The following is a 27,487-nucleotide window of genomic DNA, read 5'->3' as shown; positions in this document are numbered from 1 at the left end:
ACCGCTACGAAGCGCTGGACTACTTTTGGGAGAGGGGGCTATGGAGCCTAGGAGACTGCCCTTTGGAAATGTCCCCGTAGCAAATGCCCAGAAATACCTGTACAAACGGCCTTGGTCTTAATATGCCGCACGTTGTCCAGCAGCAGGAGCACAACTGTATGTGCTGTGTTTGACCGGAGAAGAGAAGGCTCCGGGGAGACTTTATAGCAGTCTTCCAGTATCTGAAGGTGGTCTACAAGAAGCTGGAGAAGGACTTTTTGCAAGGGCATGTAGTGGTAGGATGAGGTGTAATGGCTTCAAACTAGAAAAGGGTAGATTTAGATTAGATATCAGGGAGAAATTTTTCACTATGAGGGTGGTTGAGGCACTGGAACAGGTTGCACAGAGAAGGTGTGGAGGCCCCATCCGTGGAGGTGTTCAAGGCCAGGCTGGATGGGGCTTTGAGCAACCTTCTCTAGTGGGAGGTGTCCCTGCCCATGGCAGGGGGGTTGGAACTCTATCTTTAAGGTCCCTTCCAACCTAAACCATTCTATGACGCTCCACGCTGGTAAATCTGTGTTGCAGGAACCTGCTGTCCTGGGTCAGCCTGTCAGTAAACTAAACAAAATTGGATGTAGAGGGACAGAATGAGCAACTGTTCCCAGACAGAGTGGCCAGCTTTTGGCTTCTAACCTCTTATACTAATTGATAATAGCTCTTCTTTGTATTTGAAGATAAGAGTGGGGAGAGGGAGTGAACTGAAGTACCCAGTTCCTTCATTTTCCCCTAAATTAATGATGTTTGGAGCAAATATTGAGAATTTCACTGTGAGTCAGCAAAACCATAAGCCATATTTGCACTGTCATATCATAACTGCTAAATAGTAAGTGTGCTTAATGATCACAATTAAGCTGTGTGCTTATAGCATTGCTCTTCCTGAATACCAACAACTAAAGTCCATCAGCATTACTGATGTCAGAGCAGCAGTACAGTTCACTAAAAATTAAGCAGGTATTCCTACCTTTATAATGAAGGTAGATGAAACTGTTTATGTGCTTTGCTCAATATAGTTTGGATTGCTGTGGCCAGAGAGTAAGATAAGAGAGCAATTATGAATGAGCAAGCTCTTGTAATGCCCTGCTAGAAACATACAATTGTTTCCATTGCAACACAGCAGCTGAGTAAGCACTATAGCACGACCTCCCCCAACCCGGCTAGTAATAGTCATTGTCCCCAACGATGCTGCAGAACAACGCTCCCGCCTCACTCATTTCCTACCGAACACACGTGTGCTTCAGGCTTTTCCCTACCCAGAAGACTCCGTATCTGCCCGCGTGCTTGGGAAGCAGGGGTGACTTCAGAGCACTAGTGGTTCACCTCTTTGCTGTGACCTCTCACCAAGGAATTGGTTATGTTCCTCCTCTTCAGCTCTGCCAAACCCTTCTTCTAGAAGGGACTTGATTCAGCTTCGGATCAACAAAAATAAGCAAAGACCTCTACTAACCACGCATCGTCACTGAAGCTGATCCTTGAGCCAAAGAAGTGCAGGTTGACAAGTCAGAATTAACTTAAAATGTATGGAGATGGAATGGAGAGGAGGACGGGTTCCTGTCCAGTTCTGCCCCCGCAGACTCAGTGCCAATTCCACCTGCCAAGACCGATGTCACCTGTAGGCTGCCAGAGCCGTGTCATGCGAGATCAGCTGGCTCGTTCACTCCCCTGGACACTCAGGACTTGACAGTGTTTTAAGAAAGGCAAGAGCAAAGGGATCTTTTTCCAAAAAGGTTACGTAAAGGCAAACACGTTATCTTTGATTTGGTTTAATTTGTTAGAAACGAGTTTAGATCATTTTGGGCGATCACATAAGCAACTACCCGCTGCTGTTTTCTTTCATAAGCTTATTCTGATGCTTTTTATGCACTCAAATCAATTGTCTTTCCTAAATACCACAGTATTTTATTGAGAAGTGATAGAAAATGTAGTGTCTCCTCTGCAAACAATCTACACACAGTGGCTGGTACTGAGTCAAAATGAAATTGACTGTAGTACAGTTTTACACAGGGTTAATGAGTACAGAGTATAACGTAACAACTAAAGGGCAGAACACGTATTTTGTTCTTACTATTTCACTGACTCAAAACCTGTCCTAAGTCACTGGGCTCACTTACCTACTACAAAGCTAGACAGCCCCTACACAAGGTAACGGAGAAAAAATTATTATAAAAAAGAAAAATAAATTAGGAAATTGAACTGTCTGTCTCTGTTCCTTTTAAACTTCCATCCTGCTGAATAAATACTGTGCAGATCAGGCACCCCAAATCAGCTCCCTCCCCACCGCCAGCCACAAGAGTTAATTTGGCACGTCCTGGTAGCACAAAGCGAGGAGCTGACAAAAACCATACTGAGATTAAGCCATTTACCTCCTCACTCACAGTAAAGGAGAGGAGGAAACGATTACCACAGACGCTCCCGTATGATGTAGCTGTATACCAATAATATTCCTAGGTCGAGCCAAACAGCTGAGGGAGCTCATACACCAAAACATACGTTGTCTCAAAAGGCGGCAGTTCAGCAGATGAGACTTACGTACTACTACCCACCAAAGGAAGGGTACCTCTAATTAACAGATTACTTTGGCTCAAGGTAGATTTGATCCATATATAGATAGGAAGAGAAGTATCTAAATAAAATATATACAGACTTTATTTGAAAGTACCAAAATAAATCCGAGAGCAAGATGACTGCACAGCACTCAGAAGAATGTCGCAACGTGAAGTACTTGCTGTGTGAAAATGAATCTGTACTTCCGGCCTTTACCTTAAGGGAGTGGTCAAAAATGCCATATCCACAACTACCTGCCCTGTTGCCACACACCTCAACGTAAACACCATGTCTCTAGGAGATAATCTTTGTAGGTAGTTAAAGGATCTACAGATCAAGTCTCCTTTACTCTCCTTTAAGGTGTCTTCTGCTAGCTTACCAGGACACAATTCCTTCTCCTCTTCCAAGTGGGAATAGACCACTCCATCAGAAAACCATGAAGATAGTCTTGTCTCCCTTTTCCCTCCTGCCTGTTTCCCTTCCAGATGTCTTACACTTTTCCAGTTGTACTTTCAAATAATGTGACAGTCCTGAAAAGCCAATGCTGTGAAAACTTAAGCTAAAAAGTAACTAGCATGGACTCTGCAGCAGGTTACCTCCTCACGGGCCGTACCAGCCTGTGCAACGCTTACACAGTAAACAGTTGAAAAAGTCTTAGCTGTCATTCACTGTAACTTGTCTAGAAGTATCTTCCCAAAATAGCAGCTGTCAGTGCACTCACCTGCAGATTCCCTTGTCCTTATCCATATGGTAAACCTCAAAGTGTACTGGCAGACACTATTCTGGCAAAATGACAAAGCAAGGCACTAAGCAGAAATCTTTTCTTCTTCTTTTTTTTAAACATATTTTTATTAGCACAGTAACAAATGCAGACTTAAGTAGCCCACAACATACAACCAATCCACTGAGTGACTCCTATTCCACGCCTTACAGTTAAACAGCTTAAGGTATTTCACTACAGGTTGCCGCAAGTCCTGATTAAAACCTTTATTCTTTTCACAAAGATAGATTGGCTTATAAAATAATACATTAACTACTTCTCATTTCATATATGAGGCCATATATCCCCCTCTCCGTATCACAGATCATGAGATGACAGTCTTTAAAAAGGATTTGTTAAATACCAATGTGCCCTCCATAGGGGAAAACAAAGCCGACATCTTTTTACAAAAAAAACCAACCCAAAACAAAACAAGAAACCCAACCTAGAACAAAATAAACCCCCAAACCCAAAACAAAAAGCAAAAACAGTGTGTAGAGTCTTGAATGGACTTTTACATAAAGGTCAACATATGTACCTGTACAAAATTAAGCTGTTTTAATCTTTTACATATTGCAAGCAAACTGAAAACCAAAGAAGTCTAAGAAGTTTACATTCTTCTCTGTACTATATGTGAGCTAATATTGCTGAACTAATTACAGTCTTAAAATATGCTATTCCCAATCCTAGCTGTCTACTGTAGCAAGATACCTTAAGTTACAACAACAAAACCTTAAGAAATAAAAGACTGAATAAAATCTGTTATAGAAATACCCTACTCTTTACCAGCACCCTCCCTCCCCCCACCCCTTCAAAATCATAAGCAGCTCTTTCCATCACAGACAAATAATGTAAGAGTTTGACGAAAATCCAGTTTATGTAGCGTATCTTTTGGTCCATTGTCTGGCCATTCTGTCATGCTCTGCTCTGTTAGTCATATACTGAGTGGCAATACTTCCAACCAGGGGGTCAGCTGAAAAGAAAAGAAAGCAAACTGCTTACTTCTGACAAGTTACTGAATAAAAACGTAAAAACCCAAGCTGAAGTGTGAATTTAATACAAGGGAGTCACACAGGTAAGGTACATTGTGACAATCAAAATGTACAGAATTGATGGTCTGTATCTTCATTGATTGTGTGTGTTTTTGGTGACATACTAATCTATTACCTAATAAAGAGTGAAATGCCAATTAAAATTTTTAAGGAGTTTAAAAGACCATCCAATAGTCATATTCTGCATTAGTGATGACTTCTACCAATTCATGCGCTTGAGTTTATTGTAGCACTTCTAAAAGTGCCTGGGACACACTCATTGCTAAGTTTACTTGTATCGATATAAATCTGCCTTCTAGGAAAGATCAGGTCACAAGGGGAGGTTTTAGTTTTCCAACAAGTCTATTTTTCTTATACGTAATATAGCATAAACTCTAGTGTTTCTCTGATCTTTAGACATATATAGAAATACAACCTGTAAAATTGACTTTGCAAACCAAGACGTATTCCTCTTAACTGGTGTGGACAACAGGCGGGCTAGAAAAGCAGCGAGGATTACTGGTGGCACAGTTGGTCCCTGGTTTTAAATGAATGATGGAAAGTAGAAGGCTAACCCCTGTATTTTCAGAACTCCATTTGTGGATCTTCTAGCTCTGCTATTCAACGACTACAGTGCTACAGACCAGCGAAGAGTGCTGAACCCTTAGCCAAAACCAGAGTTCGTTTGGAAGGGGAAGGAATTTTCATGTGCAGGAGGAGGACCGCCGCTTTCCTCGTGGGTAAGCCTGAGGAGCGGTGAACAGCAGGCAGGTAGGGTGTATCACCACCACTACCCCCAGCCCCTCTCCAGCTGCCCTGGAGAGGGAAATGTGCTACGCTGGAGGCCGGAGCCATGCTGGCCAAAGCCAACAGGATGAGATGAGGCCCATGTTATTTGGGTGCCAGGCAGGGTGCAAGGCAGCAGGTGGCCTGCGTGGCCAGGCAGGGACTTACCCGGGTTGCAGTCTGTGAGGAGGGAGCAGATGGAGAGGAGAACTTTAGAAATAGTTAATGCTGGGCTCCAGTTGTCTTTTAAAATGTCCAGGCAGATGACGCCTTGGCTGTTAATATTACAGTGGTAGATTCTCGTCCGAAACGTTACCTGCAAGAAACAGCTATTAGCCGGTGCGCTGCGGCAATAACGCACATAATGCGGTAATACGCGACCTCAGCCGCGACAGCGACGTGCCAGGCAGCGAGAACTGAAGGGAAAGGAAAAGAGCCCACCGCACGCCAGCGGGGAAGAGGGCAACGAAGGCCGGCGGGGTGCCTGACCCAGCCGGGGCCGGGCCGGGCGGGCTCCCCGGGCCGCCGCCGCCCTCTCGCGGTCGCTGGCGGGAGCACACCCACCGTGTCCCCGCTCCGTCGCCTCGGGAACCGTCCGGCTCCCCGGAGAGGAGGGGCGGGAGCCCGACACCCCCACCTCGGCCGACCGCAGCCGCCTTGCACTAAAAAGCCATTTCTCACCGGTAGTTCCAGGGTAAAAAAAAAAAAAAAAAAACAAACAAAAAAAAACCAAACCAAAAAACCCAAACAAAACCAGATACATCAATACATCTTTGATGCTGGAGGCAAATCAATAAGGGACTGATTTTAAACAAAACAAAAAAACAAATAGAAGTGTCACGAGCGCGTGGCTGGCAGTACCGTTTCCAGCCCCTCCGAGTAGACCTGAGTGGTGTTAAACACGCCGTGACAGGTGCCAGCACAGGTTTCCCGTCCGAAGGAGAGGGAACCGAAACGTAGGACGTGGGTGCCTTACCGGAACCCCGGGGTGAATCACTGCAGCCTCAGCACAGGCTCGTGGCTGGCAACCCCTGTGCCATCCCCCTGCACAACAACCACCAACTTTCCAACCCTGGGTGCTCACCGTCACTGTGAAACCCAGCTTGTGGTGTTTTAATTTTATTTTTTTTTAATTATTTTCATTTATTACCTTTTGTCTTTTTGCTCACAGCAGCAAAGGGGTCTGGGGCTTTAACACCAGCGTTTTTGTCCCACTGGGCTCCCAAGGACTTGTAAAATCCCCCAGACAGGCCAGGGTGCTTGGAATTGCGGCTCCCGTCACTTCCCAGTGCTGAGGAGGCAGTTGGATTTTATTATTTTCAAATTTGGGAGATGTGACTGAGCCGGGCAGCTTGCCACAGAAGTTACCCGAAAGGGAAACAAAAGCACCACGAGCCATTTTCAGAAGAATACAATGTGACCTGCAGAAAGGCCTTACTCTGACTCACTGGATGAACAGCGACAACAAATTCGGTGGAACTCGCATGAATTAGGATTATCTGTGTGAATAAAGGTTGGCGGGTTCATGCCCTAAATCCTCAGAATTTGTCAGCTCTCCACACCCACAAATTTTATTGTCTGTTTATAGGTCACAGGGGTATTTGTGAAACATGCTCGGTAAGTGTGTGGTACGACAAGAACACACTAGTGCTTTCTCTTGAGATTAGACCAGCCCACACATAAAACTTGCCAGCCAACCCTCATTTTTCTTACCCTCTTTCAGATGCAAAAATTTTGCCTGTGACCAAGCCTCGCAGGCTTGGGGAGCAGGCACGGGGTGGGGTGACACAGCTACAAAACCCCAGTGCGTGGCATGTCCCTGTGCACGGCATCCGTGCAGTATTCCCAAGAATGCTCCCGATGTACAGAGCACACCAGCTATTTTTGGTCCCAGACTCACAACTGCAGTTACTTGTCACACAGGAGACACCCACACTGCATGCTTGGGGAGACCTACTTGGTTCCTTGTAGGCAGCTTGGATTTTAGATTAAAACAGGAAGCAAACAAACAAACAAAAAAAACCCCAAAGCCCAAATCCCTTCACTTTTGCCCATTATGGGTGGGAATAACAAAATGTCTGCAAGACAGCGCAGACGTGTTCCCCTCCCACACCTTCTGCAACAAGCTGCAACTCCAAAACTAAGAACCGCTGCTACTTGCTACCTAGGGAACCTTAGAGGTATAGCAGGTAAGAAACCAAAACGACCTTTGTTTCCCAGATCATCTAATCCTCAGAGGAAAAGCAGCAATGACTCCCTACAGTCATGTGGAAGTCCACGTACATCAGCCTGAGCAGAGGGCAGATCTGACTCTGCGGTACCTGCCCCAACCCATACCTGTTTAGGGCAAAACAGAAGTTTGTGGCATGTGCAGTTGCCGGCAATGGCTCTGCCTCGGGGTTCCCGAGCAGCCCTCAGCCCAGCCCTACCGCTTGCTCAGTATTTCTCTATTCGACCTGCAGATTTGGTCTCCTTCCAAGAAGGTTTCTAGATGTAGGTGAGGTAATAATTTTAACAGATTAAACACTTCCAAAAGGGGAAGCGTGGAGTATTTCCAAGTTGATACAATAACGACCAAATTAACAGAGAGGTCAAGAGTTCTAATTTTAAAGACGGAAGGTTGTTAATCCTGATTCTGAGCACAAAAGCTAAATATCCTGTAGGCAGTCTCTCAGTCCAGTTGACTAATAACTGATAATAATGCATGAATCCTGTTTGCCTTTAATAAGACTTATTTTTTAATTATTATTCATGAAGGAGGGGAAAGAGAGAAAGAAAGAAGACTCCCACATATTTGCAGAACAGTCTGGTTCCTTAAGAAACCTTAAGATATAATCCTCAAGGGTTATATTCCATGGCACTAAAAGCAGTTTTCTCCAGTTAGAGGAGCTCTACCTAACCAGAGCACTGTGGGAATAATCTAAATTTGTTTTCACTTAAGCAGCAAGTCAGAACTGGGATGGTGTTAAGACACATGTAGTCCAGCTGTTTGCCATTTACAATTTTTGCTGATGATATAAAAGCCAGCCATGCAGGGAACCCAAATGAAGCTGGGAGAAGGGCAGGAATTAGAGGCCCACTTAAAAACAAACAAAAATATTTAAAGTAAGTGTTCATTACACCTTAAAGAGTGAGAAAAAAAATAAATCACATAACCCGAGCAGATTCAGACCAGAACCAAGAGGTAGTACAATGTATTCAGGGTCAAGAGAACAGCGTGTGGAATAGCAGAAAAATAGAGTGTAACTGAACAATCCTTTGGAAACGTCCCACCTGAGATTACACTAATGCAGTAACTACACAGAAGTAAGCACAGTTTTTGAAAAGACATAAAAGAAGCTAATCTCAACCTTACCATGAAGTGATAGCAGAGGTTAATTTACACAAGGAGCAAAATGGGAGTGGGGGGAAGGAAGTGGTTAGAGGTTATTAATACAAATGATCAAAGCACACACCAGGTCAACACAAGCTACTGTTTTCACCTCAATAAATGAAATCTAACCCAACTATGATGTAACTCTTGGGAAAACGTCTATTGTAATAGTACAAAAGGATAACAATAATCTTGAGGACTAAATACTGAACTCTTAAATTCTAATTATACTTGTTTATTGGATTCTTCTGAATCCAGGCCCACCCAGCATGTGCCTGACAATCGCTATCTGAAACAAAGGCAAAACCAGAATACCACACAAAATGAGAAAATATAAAAACTGCATGGATTCTCAAAAAATGCAAAAGAACCCCATTATACACATTTAGGACAGGAGAGAGAGTATCTGTCCCTGTATCAGACTTCTCCCACTGAATTTCTTTGTACTGTGCAATGCATTTCCAAGTCACATTTTAAGACCTTTAATTTCTCCAGCCTTAAGTACAGTAGTGCAGTCCCTCTTTATATCCTTCCAGAAATCCGTTAATACCACTTCCAGCACAGCCCTCTGGGTCTCCTATAGCAACACCCTCCCTGCTGAAGTTTGCTCCAACATACTGAATCAAACCCTCAGCTGGAGATAGACCCACTCCTCAGAGGCTGCACCTGTATGTCCTTCACCACACATCTCTAGGATGCTCATCAACCACATGGCATTTGTCAATACTGGCTATGCCTTAACACCTTCTCTCACTCATATTTCTAAGGGCTTGGAAGCACACCAGGATGACCAGTTTCACCTTACTTTATTTAAGAAGGTAAATCCTTTAATGACATTTCATTTCCAAGTTATGAAACGTGTTCTGCTATAGGCACTTCACCACGGGGCAGCCCACAGCAGGGACTGTCCTCATAAGGATTACAGAGGATTCAAAGAGGCAGTAGAGGTTTTCTTCCACTGCTCTTACAAGGCTTAACAAGGAAGATTCATGGGAAACTAGTCCTTTCACTCTAGACAGCTTAATCTTTTCAGAGATCAAGGCTTTTGAAAGGACCTTCAACCACTCTACTGCTTATCATCAAAATGATACACTGGGTTTTGTTTCAGCTAGCTGTTTCTTTATTTCTTGAACTAAAAGACAAGTGTAGGAAGGCTATGGTAATTACATTAGTCCCACCACTTCCACATGACCCAGAAACAATATTTAGCAGTCACTGCAAGCAGTTGGGCAACCTGAAATCAACAAATTAGTGGGAACAAAGCAGGAGCAATATGATAATTATATTTTCCACATTATCATTGATTAACACTAGCATAGACGTTAACACAGGAGCCGCTGTAAGAGTCTTTGGTTCCCAGCAAAATAAAGGTTCTTCATTTAAACCTGAAGTACTCAAGTAGCACAAGTATGTTCTATTAGAGCATTGCTATGCTTTCTCCTATAACCCATCCCACTGTGACTGGAGCTGTATGTATTTTATTTCCATACATATATATGGTTTGTAAACCAACTTGGACTCTGCTAGATGAAAGACTCCATTTAAATGCAACTCTGCATTTACATTTTACAGTGAATCTCCACTAAACTGTCTTTTAAGGCCTGCTTCTTTTTTTTTTTTTTTTTTTTAAAAATCCCACTCTTTTCATCTGGGTTTGGGTGTAGACCCAAAGATAAAGGCAAAGAGATCCCGGTCAGAGGTGTAGAGCAGAAAGCAGGGCTGAGTTGGAACAACAAAACTGTATCTTTGTTTCTGTGTCAGGAAACTGGGCATATAGGGCTGTCCCGATACCACTGATAGTTATAATATGGTCTTGTAAGGCATCAGGCTGGAGAAGCCTGGGACCATAAATGCTTCTGACCTGTAGCAGAGAAAGCAAAGGTGTAGCAAATCACACACGGGAAGGTAAAAGCTCCCTCTTTAAATACTTACTGGGGTCATGACATAAGATAATGCACATAGTTGGCTGGACAATAAGTTATCCAATACAAACTAATATTCTGAACTGAATTAAACTCTAACACAAGACACAAGAGAACCATCTGTGCTGCCAGAGAACCTCCAAAGAGGGATTGACACACACGTCAGCAGGAAATCACAAGAGAGGTCCCAAGGCAGACCATGCTGCTGGTAAAGTGGAGCCCTAGCTTAGGGGTAGAATTTAAGGTCCTGTTGATACTACCAGAAACCCTGAAGTTATGCTAGCAAGAAGAGTTTCCTTTATTTGGGAAGCTCCTATTAATTTAGCTTGTATGACCAATTAGCATAGTCTCTGCAGAGATGGATAGACGGCCTCAATTATGGCAGCAAGTCCTTTCTACTGTAAACTAGACCAAAGTCTGAAGATGGGGCAGTCATTGGTGTTTGTCATCAGTGCAACTACTTTTAAGTAGGAAGTTAAACATGTACATAAATGCTTTCAGATACAAGGCAAACATGAAGGGTATACACAACCACCTCTACTTGTAACCCAACCCTCTTCCTCTGGCCAAGTATGTGAACCACGAGACAGCATCCATGTGCACTGCTATTTGCCTTGTAGCATTGGAACACAACACTGGAATATAAGAGCTTCACAAATATAAAACACACCTACAGAAAAAGTTTGTTACTGTACAAGTAGGTGAACAACACAAGTACCCAACAAAACTGAAAAATTAAATACTACTTTAGTGGCCAAAACACACACAACCATTACTCTTATGGTAACTGTGTGCTCTGAGAAACAAGTATTTATATCCTTCCTCCTCTCCCCAAGTTTATTTACTTTTCAGTTTCTCAGTCCTGTCCTGATGCTCCTGCTAATTGCTTAGGACTTCTTATAAACAGAATCAGAGAAAAAGAAAACAAACCTTAAAATAGCGAGCAAGTGAATTGGAAAAGCCATTAACATTAGCTAACAGAAACCATCATAATGTCTGAAATGAGCTTAAGCTTGTTCTCAAAAACAGTGCCTTTCAAATGGGTGCATTCCGTTAACACCGCTTGCTACTTGACGTGCTGTTGAGCGTTGGTGACTTAAGATGTCAGCTACAGGTCTCTTACCTTTGGAGGCTTGAAAGGATATTCTGGTGTAAATGTGATGTCAAGGAAGAAAACACCTCCCTCATAGACCGAACCTGGAGGTCCCAGAATGGTTGATCTCCATTCATAGATGTTATCACCTTTGGGGCCAGCGCTGAGATCAAAATTAAAAAAAAAAAAAAAAAAAAGGTTCAGGAATATTACCACAGTTCAAGTAAATACGACCTCTTACATTCTTCAAGTATGATATGGAAGAAAGTTTTCAGTGTTACACTTCGTATACCACCTGGAGTAAAGACAAGGATTAAAAGTAGATGAAATGCTTCCAAAATCTCAGAAATCTTACCTGGACTTCCCAGTGTTCCACACTGCTTAGCAAAGCTGAGAAACTAGAAGTGGGGTATAGCTTTCAGTTTCTCTTTCCTGACATTTACAAGAGCAGCATTGCCCAGAACTACTCCTAAACATGCTACACAATCTCAACACAACAGAAAAGTTAAGTTTCAAAGAACAATTTCCTACTATATTTCAGAAATAGCTGCTCTAGCTCAGCCTTAATAGAACCGCACCACAAAGACCATACTAAATAAAGGACTTGTGTTGATTTTATTAATCTTGTGTGCTCTTTAAAATTAAAATATATTCCTGTATTATTGCTAGTCCAAGCCTCATTGTATAATTGAATGAAGCCAAATACATGATGATACTCTTAAATGTCAACATTTTCTACACTCATATAATTTTGCTACACTGATTTCTAAAATGAGGCCATGTGAACTCATCCCATTGATATTATTTGTATTGTGGAACTGCTTTTGTAATGGGAATCAAAATCCCTGTGTCAAATTAAAACAGTGCTTTCTCAAACCAGTTTTGTCTAATTCTAGATTCTCCTCAACCTGCCAGCAGCTCACCAGAGCAGTACAAACTAAAGGTATTAGAGAACACGAATGTCTGCTTGTTGAAAATTAGTTTTACTGAGATCCTCAGACACTTGTAGTCTGTAGCGTGCCATATGTCACTGAGTATTTCTAAGTACAGCTCAACCTATAAAGCCATTAATGGTTTAGGACTCCATTGCTACCTCTTTCTTTCTGTGCTGGTATGGTAGTATTTTATCAGTAAGATGCCAGAGCTGAAAACTCCCTTTGCATAAAGGGAGGTGCTGACACAGCTTTTTCCATCGTGGATGTGCTATGACTTCAGAAATCTTTTCTTCCCCCTTGTTCTGTAAGGGGCTGGATTTTAACATCCCTCAAACAATGAAAACCAGCCTTGCTCTTCTTTCCCCATTCTTTTAACAAGGCTAATATAAGACAGAAAGATTAAAATAAAATGGCTCTTTTCATATTATAACAATCATGGAGCAGTATTACTTGAGAGGGAAGACAATAGAATAAATTCAATATATGCATGACAACATGCATTTGATTAATGTGACGGGAACCAGAGTAATTGCTAGGTGTTAGTAACAGTGTTACAAATATAAATACAACTTCAGAAACACAAATTCTCAATGTAACAACAGGGATCAGAGACATGCTTTTTACCCCTGCTCTTTGCAGTACTGGTGAACATGTTCTTGACAGCAGGGGAATCAGGGGACAGAAAGGGAGTTCTGTTATCAAACATAAAATTTTATTTTTAGATTAAACTAAAAATAAAGGTTCACAATATGCTGGTGCTAAATAGTTCAACACTAGCGAAGCTATGACTAAAAGCATGCTTCCAGGGGAAGGAAAGCATGTAAGAAAGCAGTAAAGGGAGACAGGGTCTCTGCAAAGTGATGCACCAGCCACTAGGGAAAAGTTTCTCTCCTCAGAACACAAAACCCTGCACAGTGCAAGATCGGTACTAAATTAAAGTAAAAGCCATTCCATTCTGAACACTCCTGGCATCCTGCTCCACCTTAATGACTTGTCCCTGTCCTGTGCAGGTCTATATATTTGGGCACTCAGTACTCTCCAGCTACCACTTGTGCATTAGACTGGAAGAGCGCTGTATTTCGACAGGAAGCTCTACCTCTTGAAAGACATCAGCTTAACAGTGAAAACCTTCTGAAAAGGACTCCCTGGGGCACCCTTAGCCACAGCTCCAAGGAATCACTTCTTTATGTACATATTAGCAACCTACTGACACACCGTCATTACTGCAAGTTGCACCAGCGATCATCCTCCCCTCCCTCCCCTAAAGATGGAGCTACTGAACCGAACAGGTACTTGAGCTTTGTTAGTACCGATTTACTGTTGGAATTTATATCATGAGAACTTCCAACTGGGAGCACTTCAGCACTCAAGAAATGTGATGTGAGATTAGCACTGAATAGAGCCCTCTGAACCAACGAGAAATATTTCAACATTTTGCATTTTATTTCCAGCTTCAACCCGAAGGACTGTCAATAAAAAAATCCCACAGATTTAAAAAGTAATATATTATTATTCGTAATAGTCTTAGAAATCTCTTGCATCCTATTAGGTTTCCAATTAGAGCTATCACTGCATGCAAGTAATATACTGCTAGGCATCTGTATTAAAAGAGTGCAACATCTTTGTAAGACATCAGTAGGCTTTAACAGTGATGTACTAAGACTACCTTTTAAGCTTTTCATAATTCAATTAACAGAGTGAAATAGCTGTAGATGTCCAATTTTTACATATTAACATTGATTGCTTGTAAAAGAAAGACTGAAAGAGGAAGATGCAAGTCAGCTTCAGAGCGCAATATTGCTTGGATTTAAATTAGGATTAGGTAATATCAAGCAGCTCAAGACGACCTAGTGCTTAATAGGAAAGTGACGATACTGGACCACAGCATAAGTGCAGCAGCATTAACTTTTGGTGGAGATATAAAAACTGTCAAAGGTTAAAGATTACATTCTTTGTTTAAAATCCTTCCAATTATCTGCTTCAAAAAGAAATTCACTGATGCACAGATGCAGGGCTCGCAAACACAGCTGCCACCTTGCCTGATGTGTGTCACCACTGCTCAAATTAAGTGTCTAGATCTACTAACACAACAGTTTAAAGCTGTCCAACGTATGACCACTGGGAAGACAATTTTAAACAATTAAATAGAAATTGTTTCCACTGCCAGAAAAGAGTATGAGCAACAGCTTTATGTATTGAACTCAATAGCCCACAACCTCTTACCTTCCAAAGAAAGAAATGAGAGAAAGACCAGTAAAACAGAGCGAAAGATGACATCCAAAAGAAAACTGAAAAAATCCCAACCCATGATTATCATAGCAGGCAGCATGTGTTACACAGCAGTGCAACTGAGATCTCTCTTCCCTGGAAAAACAGTGATAAACTCAGTGAAGATGGGTTGTCCCCACCATAACAACTGTTCCTGGTCATTCCCAAGTTGCTGCTGGCTTATCCTCTGGACAGCTGTTACGACATTAATGCCCTTAGGGAACTGCCCAGCGCCAAGGTGGTTTTTGTTCAAGGACTATTTAACTTTCCAAGTCTAGAAGCAGCTGTCTGAATACTCCTGGTAAATGCAAGGCAGAGAGAAAATCTCGGCACAGGTGAGACCAAACTCAAAGTTCTGCCTGGGCCAAGTCCCAGCCAGCCTTGTGTTGCTTTGGTAAAATCACATCTTGCTCTGCCTCCCTTTGCTGGCAGGTGCCATGTTCTTTCTCAACTTAAAAACCAAACAGGTAAATTAGAAATGCCTGCAGCAGAGGCTGGGGAGCAGACTGATGCCTAGGTAGATCAGCTGCGTACTCAGATGCCTTGCAGTACCAAGCAATTGCAAACATAGGACTCTGCCTTGGAGATTAAGTGTCCGTGGAGCGCACACACACACACTTTTTCATATATTGAAAAGGCTGAAATGGCAGATAGTCTGCAAGAATTGTAGAATTGTTGAGGTTCGAAAAGACCTTTAAGATCATCAAGTCCAACCATTAACCTAGCACTGCCAAATCTACCACTAAATCTACCACTAAACCATGTCCCTAAGCACCACATCTACACGTCTTTTAAATACCTCCAGGGATGGTGACTCAATCACTTCTCTGGGCTGGCAACACAATCACTTCTCTGGGCAGCCTGTTCCAATGCTTGACAACCCTTTTGGGGAAGAAATTTTACCTAATACCCAATCTAAACCTCCCCTGGTGCAACTTGAGGCCATTTCCTCTTGTCCTATCACTTGTTACTTGGGAGAAGAGACCAACCCCCACCTCGCTACAACTTCCTCTCAGGTAGCTGTAGAGAGCGATAAGGTCTCCCCTTCAGTCTCCTTTTCTCCAGGCTAAACATTCCCAGTTCCCTCAGCCATTCCTCATCAGACTTGTGCTCTAGACCCCTCACCAGCTTCCTTGCTGCTCTTTGGATATGCTCTAGCACCTCAATGTCTTTCTTGTAGTGAGGGGCCTAAGAGCCACCCTGTGGTTTTTTCGTATTAAGCCAGTCCTGCTTTACATGACACTACCCTGACATTTCACACACACAAGCTCAGCTCCCTCCTCTACCCAGACATCCCTGGGCAAATCACTCAAAGTATGCCTATGCCACGGAGGGAAGGCAAGATTTTGTGGTGTTCACCACATATAGCTAATGTACAAAAATCCCTGGCAACACACTGCTGGTACTTTCCAGGAGAATGACTCAGAAAGAGCCCCGTGTTTTCGTCAATTTGCTAGTACATTTGGAAACTACCTGGTCCTTTCTAGGAGTTGACCAAATGATAACATAAGCATTGCCTCTAGTGAAAATACAACCTGGTGAATACTTCAGTTCCTCTTCTTTGAGATATAGCAAATATGCAATAGCAGATCACTGCAGTGATAGATGAATCAAAGTCAGTCAACGCTACAGACACTAGGTTAATGCCCTGATATACCAAAGCAGCACATAGGCCTTTTAAAAGCTAACTAATTTAGCAGACTAGTTGAAAAATGCCAGAGACAGCTACCTGTCAGGGTTATGAGAAGAAAGGCAATTTCATGGTATGCTGAAGTAAATAGCAGTTAATGAAAAACTACAATATGTTTCAGTTAAAGCCACAAGTAAAATACCATGAACTCATAGTCCAACTACTCCATATCCCTAGATGTTATTTTTGAGGCCATTTTGCCCTGAACAAGAAGAGTCTGATGTAAGTAGCTAAGTGGTTTTGAAGTTGCACACTTGTGGAAAATAAATATAATTTCCAAAAACACTGCAGACATGACCTTTTCCAAGGGACATAACTCAAATCAGAAAGCAAACAACATACTAACAGCACAAGGGAATTCCAAGGTGGCAAAGAATCTCATGATCTCCAACGTAAAGCTGTGCTGACAGCAACATCATTTTTGTTGTTGTTGTTTTATTTTGTAGTAAGAAACAGTGAATGACTGAACATGTTATTGCATCTCGGTCATGTACACATCACCTTACTAGGCAGCTTTAGGAAATATTTAGTTGAATATTAGAAGGTTTCTTATTCCCTGTCTTCCCCCCTCCCTTTTTTATTTTCCTTTTTTTTTTTTAAATTATTTTCTTTTCTTTTTAAAAGATGCAAGCCCAAAATGCATTAGCATTTTTGACTGGCAGGAAGGCAGCATATCATTCTCACATGAAGTTCTGGTGCACTTTGATCTTCCCTCCTAATCCACCCCATTCCTGACCTCAGGGTAAACATGCTTTCTTTTCTGGTAGTCCACCAAGTGGGTCCACACTCAGCTTGTTCACCTACATTCTTAGGCTGAATCTGGCACGGAAATTGCAAAAGTACCCCAGAAGTCCTAGATCACTGGGGGAGGCAGGTGCAGGATCTACAAAGAAGCAGGACAGCTCATCTAGCTTCGCCATTGAAAAAACATACACTTATAAAATCCTTCATTCAAAGAGGTTTTGCTCTACAGGTCTTTAAGCAAGCTGTGTTAAAAATGGGAATGTCCAAGAACAGAGTTAAAACTAACCAACAAAAAAAGCAGCTAATCCTTTGGCTAGGATATCACTTTAAAAACTTTGTATTAATGCATAGCTCTAATTTTAGAAATAAATTGTCACCTTCTGCATATGCTTTAGCTACCGAAATGTATTATTATTATTTTTATTACTATAGGACCAAGACACTCCATTCACAGTCAGGACCTCACTATGCTAAGCATGCTATAAAGCAATCCAAAGGCTCGTGTACACAGTTTACATAGGTTTTTCAATTATAAAATAAGCATTAAAATGTTACACAGTTATTAGGAAGAAATTCAACCACACAAGATAGGAGTAGTTAAAAGGATACCCCGGGCCATCCATTTAATTGCCATTTTTTGGTCAAGTAGTTTAAAAGCGAGATATAACTTTTTTGCCTCCTCTTTTTAGTCAAAGAATGGAAATGAAAGGAAAAGAAAGAAAAATACATCACAACACAACAAAACCCCTCCTGGGGAACTGTGGAAAGTAAAAGGTAACATACTGAATTACCAACATGACTACGTGAATCAGAGTGATATTTTTTGCCCACTGTCATTATACACAGCCAAGCTGCTTCTCTGTTAACATCAGCTAAAAATGATGGATTGACCATAGGTGAAATGCCTACAAGCAAAGTGAGAGGCACAGGGAAAAGACAGCAAGAGAAAAGTTGCAGCTGGCTTTAATTAAAACATGAGAAAGCAGCAAAGGAGGGAAAGGAGAGGTAAGTGAGCAAAGATGGAACATTATATTGTTACAGCAATCCCAACTAGCAAATTGCGAAAACAGAATTTAATTCTTCTTATAATGCATGTTCAGGGACATGGTTTTCAAGTACAAAGCAGTAAATATTATTATTTTTCTTGTAACTCATTGATGGTTCTGTATTTTCTGTCTTAAATTTAAAATGGCAGTCACAATATTATTGCACAGGGGTAAGTACTTTACAAATCCCACCACATTTCTAACCGAGAAGAGCATGCACAAAATTTCTGTTTTAGCATCTGGGAAAGCTTTTCCCTTAAGTATCAGACTAATGTAAAACTGGGGAGAGGAGGTTTGAAAAATTGTACATAAATTGCACAAAGCTTAAACTGAAGGATAAACGGTGCAGTGAATTATATTCTTACGAGGTTAAAAAGGGAACTAAATAACTAAATAGCTCTGATAATGGAGCTGATAAGGTGTTATGCGGGGATTTATGAGACTTCAAGGAAAACTGTTTCAGGGGGATTTCTTTGTGGGAAGAAAAAAAAAAAAAAAGACTTAGTTTTCCAGTTTATAGAAAAAATACTTGGCAACAAGATCACACAACAACTAAGAGCCTTATCGTTGCCAAGATCTCACTCGAATTTTCAATTACAACAGGAAGAGAAATGCCCAGGAGTACTTGCAAACTTAGGACCTTCACCTGAAATACTTCTGTCTCTGCAAAATATTACTGTGAAGTTACTACTTAACTACTTGGTGAAAAGGCCAACTCTCTTGAATAGTTTCACTGCAGAGTTTGATTTTCAAACCAGGCTTCAAAGATTTAAAATAATATCTCAGTTAACGGGGAGGTCAGAAGGAGACTTACGATATTCTCAGGAGTGTGCTGTAGCTCTATTTAGTTTAACAATAATCACTTCAATTTAGGAGCAAGTCCTCATAAAAAGGTTCAAGAGAAACTAATCCCTTTAGCATTGGTTCCAAAATTGAAAATAAACCCAGCCTGCTCAGCTCTCAAGGGCTTCTGGTTTTCTTTGCAGTGGCTTCTTCCTAGCCTTCTCCACCTCAAAGCACTGGAAGTTTGTCCCACTACGTGTAGGAACATTTTCTGTATCCAGCATGACTACAGAGAGGCTGACTGTTTCTGCAAGTCTGTGGCTTTAGTACATACAGTACGGAAATACAGAAAATGTCAGACTTTTAAGTAGTCAATGAAATTACTATCTTTATATGCAAATCTGATTTCTTTTTCTCCTCATAGTTACAGCTTGACACCATGACCAAAAATTAAATAAATTAAAATGTACTAGCTTATATTTGACCTTGCATCTCCCATTAAATAACAATCTGCACAAGAAACAATAAAACAAACTGGGAAAGAGTAGAAGAGAATCTGACCTGCCTAACAATTAGCAACGGCTTATTTAAAATGACAAGAAGATGTGATGGTAGAAACTGTGCTCTGCCAACTTAACCTTGTGTTATTTTTACATCCATTTCCTTCCTGCCATTTGTCAACCGGACCATTAGCTGCCAACATGGTGACAGAAATTCCTTCACATCATCAGTCCTCATTTCCAAATTTAGTATTTATGGCATAGATGTGTAATCTACAATTGGTAAGCAAAACTAGGCAGTTTCACAAATGCTGCATTTTTGCAGCTACACCATTTGGTCCAGGCATCCTCATGTTCCAATTGGTTTTTCGAAGTCAGTATAGAAATAACCAGTAAACCTATTTGTTTCTGTAATTTTAATGCTTTCATAAAGTAAACATACTCTTTGGGTGGTTCCCCAGCATCAAATTGACAGTTCTGTATTTAAAGACAATAAAAGAGAATCACTACTATTAATAAATATGAAGTTTCTTGCGTCACTAATCTCAAATGTGGCATACCCCTCAAGAGAAAACAAAAGCACGACTTCCTCCCGGTATTTATTTGCACATGATAGGTTCTTCACAAATGGAAAAGAAACTATCCCCTCTGACAACAAAACAGTTCAATAACGCCTCATTCCCCCCCATAAGCAGCCCAAACTATGCTACATTAAAATGATTAGAGGGCTCTCCCCTATTTCATCCACTAGAGAAAATGGAAATCCAACACAATTGACCTGCCATTCCAGACTCAAGCTGGGACCAACATCTGTGTTTCTGTCCTCCATGCCCATCTCCTGTCCTGTCTGTATCAGTGTGGGAATACGAAAAGTGGTCTCAATAAATGGATAAAAAAGTCCAGCACATCATAGATATTTATGTACCCTGTAGTAAATCAATTGTAAAACTTCTAAGTTTGGACCAATGTGATCTGGAGGCTTCTGTCTCTTCAATAGTCACTTGCCCTGGTTGGGGCGGGGGGGGCGGGCAGGTATTGCACTTATTTTGTGAGATTACCTATCCAGCACTGAGATAACATAGTGGACTGGTTAACTTAGACTTTATTATCATCAGTTTGCCTTACTGATTTCATTATAACTAGTGATTCTGTAGATCAAGAAATGCATATGCTAGATAACTTAGATCAAAAGGGCAACAGCAGCTACAAACCAGGTTGGAAAAGGAAAAACTGGCCCCAGAAAGTTAAAGATGATGTGCAATACTTGGCAAGAAGCCCCTGCTATGCTGAAAATTGAAAGCAGACAAGACTCAAACTTTTTCCAACTAATAAGGACATGGTTCTTGTGGCTTCACCCAACTGTCTCCTCAAGTACCGTTCTTACTTCCATGGTGAGGAAAAGGGCTATTTTAAAGAGGACAGACAATGCATTGCCAGACTAGAGATATACTACTATCTCTCTTGCACTGAACTACAGAAATTCGGTTTAAAGTCTGTACTCAGAACAGATGATGCAGTATTTGAGGATTGCTAGTTTATATGCAACTTTAAGTTATCAAGAGAACATAACCTACAGAAAAAAAATCTGCACATGTACAACATGCTCCAAAACTGATCCTCCTGTCCTACCACCTACCTATCTACCAACAAACTTGCCCTAAAAACATGCTACAAATTAAAACAAATCCATCAGCTAATCAATACCAACAGTGTCTCTTTCCCATTAGATTAAGGATAGGTAGAGTCAAGATTACTTAACTAGAGAACCAGGTCATCCCATGATCTTGGCTTCACATCATTCTACTGCTTCCCATCAGCATACCAATGCTGATACCAATAACATTATGTTGATAATCAAAATATATTATGTTTCGAAGGATGTATCTTAACCATTCATGAAATCTAGAAAGAAAAAAAAAAAAATCTAATCTGGATATCTTCCCCTTCTCCTTTATCTACATTAAACTCTTTACATTAACTTCCTTTCCTTGACATTCACTAAACAAATCAAGATCACTGCAACTGGATTAACATATTCCACTATAGGTGATAACAGGAAAATTGAACAAACCACCAAATACCAAAAAAAACTTGGTCACTCAAACAAAACCAAAATATCATCAGTTATGCTGCACTACCCAGACCATCTTTACTGATTTTCACAATTCTAAACTATCAAAGCTGCCTAGCAGAAAAGTAATTTGAAAACATTGCCTTTGAGTTTTGAAACTTTAACGTGCACAGACTAGAAATTTTATCTGAGATCCAAGATGCGAGTTTACTATTATTTTTTTTTTAAGTAAAACAAGGTTACCTACACTTTAATATAGCACAGCTGCCAGCCAACTACATAACAGTCACTAAAAATTGTTTATATACCACTGCAAGTTGTTCTCATTAATAACAGTTGCAAACATGAGCCAGTCACAATAGCTAATCAGCATTTATTGTAGCATTTTCTTACATAAACATTATTCTGAAGCTGACATGAGGGCAAAAGCTTGGAAAAAACCCAACCAACCACAACAAAACACACAACAATCTTTCAAGGGATTGAAAAACAAAAATAGGCTTTTGATTTCTTGATAGCATTTTCACACACATAAGGATAGCCTGAGTAGGAATTTGTGGTGGCCTTCTAAAGTTTTGTTTATTTTTCTGTTTTCAAAGTATTAGAAACATTAAATTTAATCCACATTAGAAGCCACAAGAGGACTAAGCAGTGCTCTTAAATATTGTACACAATTTTGGGGCCAGCTTGCACGCCTTGACTTGAAGAAGCAGATATAGTCCTTCACAAATTATCTTTTCTCTCCAGAACCCTATTTGGCAATTGACGTTAAGTAACTTCCCCCCAAAGCAAAAAAAAAAACCAAACCAAACCAAAAAACCCAAACAATCCACATCATTGACTTTCAAACTTCCCAATGCCTTAATTTCATGACATTTTTGTCTGGAAGCATCTCTTGAATGTAAGGAAACATTAAAGACAATGAAGTGCCAGGCAATAAGAGTTTCAACTTAGGGCATTACATCACTTACACCTTTTATAAAAAGCACACCACATTCACACACATAAAAGCCAACACGGGTGTCTGCTCCTCCCCGTTTTCCACCAAAGAGAGAAGACTTAGCAACAATTTAATAAGCTGGAAAAAACAACATCTACGGCTGGCAGTTAAGTTCTGCTGACAGCAGTCCGCAGCAGGCAGGTAAAAGGGAACTGCCAGGGAGCACAAGTAGTCCAGGCATCCCCCTCAACACCACCCCTGGTCGCTCATGGCTTGGAAATTTTGTTCCTTCAGCTGATCACTGATATTCGTAGTTAAAATTAAGTTTCAGCCTTTTGTTGTCATGGGGAAAAAAAAAAAATCATGCTAAGTTTACACTGTAATTAGCTGAAAACACTGATGTTAAATAATACTTCAGGTATGTTCCCATGATTTGGAGGCTTTTCTACTCGTTAAAAAAAAAAAAAAAAAAAAAAAAAAAAAAGACAACCTATTTTCCCCACAAACTTCCTGCACAACCCATAAAGTTCAGAGAAGGATCTTTAGAGGCATTTAGTAAAAATTCACATTTCTTTATTGGATGGTGTTAACAATTTAATTTCTAGTAATGCTAGCATGAGATTTTCTATTACATTTCATAGAGACAGAAGGAGGAAAGCACACCTTACAGACACATGCACTGTTTCAAAGGCAGCAGTTTACATTTTCTAGTCTTTCAACCTGAGCATTGTTAAAAGTAACACCTTAAAGTAAGACTGACAAGATTAGGAGAGAGTTCCTGTGTATGTTTTGAGAGTTGTTATACTGTAACCATTTCCATACAGATGGCAACAGAAATTAAGAGGCATGCCTACAAAACCTTAAAACTGACACAGAGACAGATGTACCCTTTGCACCTAATTTTAAACTATTAATTTTCTGAAGAAAACCTGAATATGTTACTTATAATTAGGCACAAATATGAAACCTGCACAACAGCATACAGTAGTATGGCAAAACACCTGGAAGAACTGACAGCCTTAATATCCATGCTTGATGTAATTCTACATACACATCAACATAAGAAGAGAAATAAATCTATCATTAACTACAAATCACAGGGATTTGGGATATGAAGGTAGGGAAAAGCACTGTAAGAACAAAGAAAAATGACTTGTTTCCAGTCACTACAGCTTCATTCACTTTGATTTTCTCACTTAAAGGCATTTCAAATATTCCTTTTAGTGAAATAAAGATGTTCAAACAGCAATACATTTACAATGTAAATATATTTATACTATTTACATTATGGTAGAAAATTCCTCAGCCAGTCTAGGCAATCCTATCTGAACTTTCAAGATAAAATAATGAAGAGATATTTCTTCATTTAGATTTCTATGCCACGATCTGAATTCAGAAAGGTCAGTAAATAAAACCCTTAGAGTACAGTTTTCTTCATAAATGAGTAAGAATAGAGAAATTTCAAAGGCAGCTGACAATCCCATCATTAAAACAAACTTTTAATATTTTTTTTATATTGGGTTTTTAATCAATTGTAATTAAAAATTTTAATGAGACAACTCTCTTTTTCCAATTAAGGGAAACTAACTGAAAATAGTTCTCTTCTGCTGAGTTTGTGCCTGTCACAGAAAAGCAAAACAGATCACACACAAAAAAATCACTCCAATGGCAATATCATTCACAGAGTAGCAAACTAACCAATACTAAAATGATTTTTTAATTCACTCCGTATAAATATACATACCACTACATCTCACAGACGCAACTTTCAAGCCAAATGACACCACACACAAAATTTGATTAAAGTCAACCTTAAGATTAAGTACTGGAGGAAGACACCAAAATATGTATGCACCCCTTGTCAGCTTTAAGACTCAATTCTCTGAGACAGATAATTTCACAAAAACATTATGGGAAATAGTTTGGGGAAATTACTCTTAAAGGTGCTTTTGTCACACACACATATATATGTGTGTGTTTCATAATGCACAAAATTTTTACAACATGACTTACAAAGACTTCTTTCTAAACACCATTTTCCCCTATAAAACAATGTTAAAATAAAGCTCAGTCCACCCACTACTCTAATAGAAGTAGTATTACTGGAAAGACTTTGATCACAGGTCAAATGCAAATTTTGTTACAGAACTTTTTTCTTCTACTACCTTATCAAAAGAAATATGGGAAATCACCAAGCTGGTTCAGATGTGAAGTCCACTTATTCCAATGCCCTGTCTCTGACTGGTTTCCAGTGTCAAATGGGGCAGAGATGGTTACGCCAGGCCTTCAGCCTTCCCCTACCTTAGCAACATCCTCAGCAGTAACTGGTTGAGCCTCAAAAACAGGCATCTATGTTTCCTTTCTGAAATTAGTATTACAAATAAGCTGCCGTGATTCTGTCTGGTTTTGCCCTCCACAGAAGTCTGAGTCTTTTTGAAGCTTGCTAAATTCCTAGCTTCAGCAACGTAATACAGCATGGAACCCCTGTGTCTAATTTCATTCTGTAAAAAATAAATAAATTAAACTTCTCATTCCATATGCCTTTGTTCTTGTATTAGAAGACAGAGGAAAATAGGCTTCCCATCTATTTTCTCTAGAGAATAAAAATAAGGAAAATAAATATTCAGTCTGTCTTCTGAAGGAAATAATCCCTATATCTTCACATGAAAACTCCTCCAGGTTTTTTTGGGTTGTTTTGGTTTTTTTTTTTTTTTTTTTAATAATTTCCAGCTCTCCTCTCCAAAATCCACCTACTTCTCCAATATTCTTTTTAAGATAAAGTGGACAGCATTACACAAAAGTTGATGGACCAGACTTTACTTTGTATGTATTTATATTAAGCTCTTTTCTCATTCACGTGTCAGAAAAACCTACTGCCCTTCCTTTTTCAAAATGGGAAGACATCACCATAGGTATGCCCTTAATAAGCACTAGGCCAGTAAAGACTAAGTTTCTTCCCTACTTTCAAAGAAAGAAGTTTGCAGCAGACCATGCGGTGTTAAAGATCCATCCTGACAGGAAACACATTTGTCAAGTGTCTTTCTAGAAGCCAGTACTTCTGCATCAGTCTAGGCTAGTTGAAGACAACAAAACTTCCATCAAATTCAGCTGAACAATTTCATATGCAATGCAGGGAGGAGAAATCTCTTTTGGGACCCTGGAAAAAAACAGCAGTGACTGAAAAAGCCAGATTGCTGCAAAGCACTTTGATTGGGGGTTTGCTTCATCACACTTAGCCCAGGCAGTAATTATGGCATTCCTCATTCTCACACTGACTGTCAGCAAAGCACACTTTTAAAACCATCCATGTTGCCTCTGCATCCTCTATTCTTTATGGAAGAATAAACTCTAAGAGTTTGTTATCAATCAATGCTGCTGCTGAGCATCTTAGAAACAAGCAACAAGCTTTGCTTCTGTCATTAATCTGACTGTAGTTTTTAGATAATTACAGAAGAGCAGAACCTTAAAAAGGAATGCACGCAGCTCTGCAGAGAGCTAAACTCCTCTACAGAAGACATTTTAAGGTTCTTCCCTTTAAAGCCACATGATTCATTCAAGTTACCTTTCCTAAACTCCCCAGAAGAGAATCTGAAGACATGGAATATTTTGGCTAATGCCCAGAGATTTCGAATTGTTTCTATTATGCTTTTGCTCAACTACTTTTTTCTTTTCTTTCTGATACTACCGATGTGGGTTTGATGGTTTTTGGTTGGGCTTTTTGTTTGCTTGTGTTTCTTTGTTGTTTTTTGTTCGTTTGTTTGTTTAAAAAAATGATTTAGCACATCAAGAAGATATTTCTTCTCCCTGGCCCCAAAGTGTAGGAACTGGTTGGTTTAAAGGCCTGCCGAGATTTGCAGGCATAAATGTCAATTACAATAGTCAAACCTTTTAACATATTTATTACTTCACTCCTGATATTTTTGCACTCTGTGGAATTAATTCCATAACTTGAAGTGCCACTTATTAAAAAGCTAAGACATGGTAAAGAGCCTGCTACCATTATCACTTCCTTTGCAGAAATATAGTGATTTCACTCATCACAGCATACTCAAGTTTAATCAACGTTGTGGCTCTTGCTCTGTGTAGGTATTAATCATTCATAAGTCTTTGAATTGTATTGCTCACTTTGCAGGTCATTTCCACAGTCATTCCTGTGCAACCTGATCAGACATGATGCATAATGGTCATTCCTGGGATGAGCTGATATGGAAAGGGACGTGCAAGAGTGGCATGGAAAGGGACAAAGAAAATATGTGAGGAGGATACCCAGTCCCAAAGAGATATGACAGGTGTGTACATGTGTATGTGGAAGAAGAAAGGGAGAAAAATGCTCACATATGTACAAGCTGGGATTGGACAAAAAAGATTTCCATGCAATGCTCAGAATTCAAGTAAATTTTAGTCTATAGGCAAGTTTAATTTGAAGGAACACAAAAAAGCACATTCTTCTGATAAAACATCTCAAGATAAACTTGCTTAAGCCTAGGAACATGGGCTTAATATTGCTCCAAAATCACCATAATTAATAAGAATGGCTTTGAACATTCATGATAGCCATATACCTGCCCAATTCTATTTCAAATTCTGTTATGTTCTTGGCCTCGATAATTTCCTGTGACAGTAAGTTCCATAGACTAATTATATGTGTGAAAGACACACATAATACCTTCCTTTTATTACTCTTATATTTGCCACCTTTGATTTCAATAGAACATATCTCTTTGTTCTTCTGTTATGAGAAAAAGAAAACAGATGTTTCCAATTTATTTTCTTTTACACTTTACACACAGTGCAGGATGAAGCTAACAGTTAAATAAATGACTGAAGTATTTCATCCTGACTGTGTTCTTCCAGACAGAGTAAACTTGCCTACCTATTAGGAGAATCGGAGAAAGATGAACAAGTAAAGGAAGTAAAAAACCTCAAACTTATGAACTCTGAGCACGAGGTTTATGAGAAAACATG

At 40.1% G+C, this 27,487-nt stretch overlaps 1 protein-coding gene across 1 annotated transcript in view; it reads right to left on the bottom strand.

Moving 5' to 3' along the window:
- Nucleotides 1-3,438: 3,438 nt before the first annotated feature.
- LOC309668838 (ubiquitin-conjugating enzyme E2 E1-like) overlaps nt 3,439-27,487 on the bottom strand; it is a gene marked incomplete at its 5' end in the record, with an annotated part of 46,757 nt that continues 22,708 nt past the window's right edge. The window contains 3 exon segments of the mRNA XM_082479361.1: nt 3,439-4,313; nt 5,326-5,473; nt 11,576-11,708. Of these exon segments, the coding sequence (XP_082335487.1) occupies nt 4,216-4,313; nt 5,326-5,473; nt 11,576-11,708 (379 nt within the window). The 3' untranslated portion in view covers nt 3,439-4,215.

Source organism: Vanellus vanellus (assembly GCF_965231255.1).
Source record: "Vanellus vanellus genome assembly, chromosome: 2".
NCBI lineage: Eukaryota > Metazoa > Chordata > Aves > Charadriiformes > Charadriidae > Vanellus > Vanellus vanellus.
Note: the sequence above shows the minus strand (reverse complement) of the source record. Positions and strands in the feature narration are given on the sequence as shown.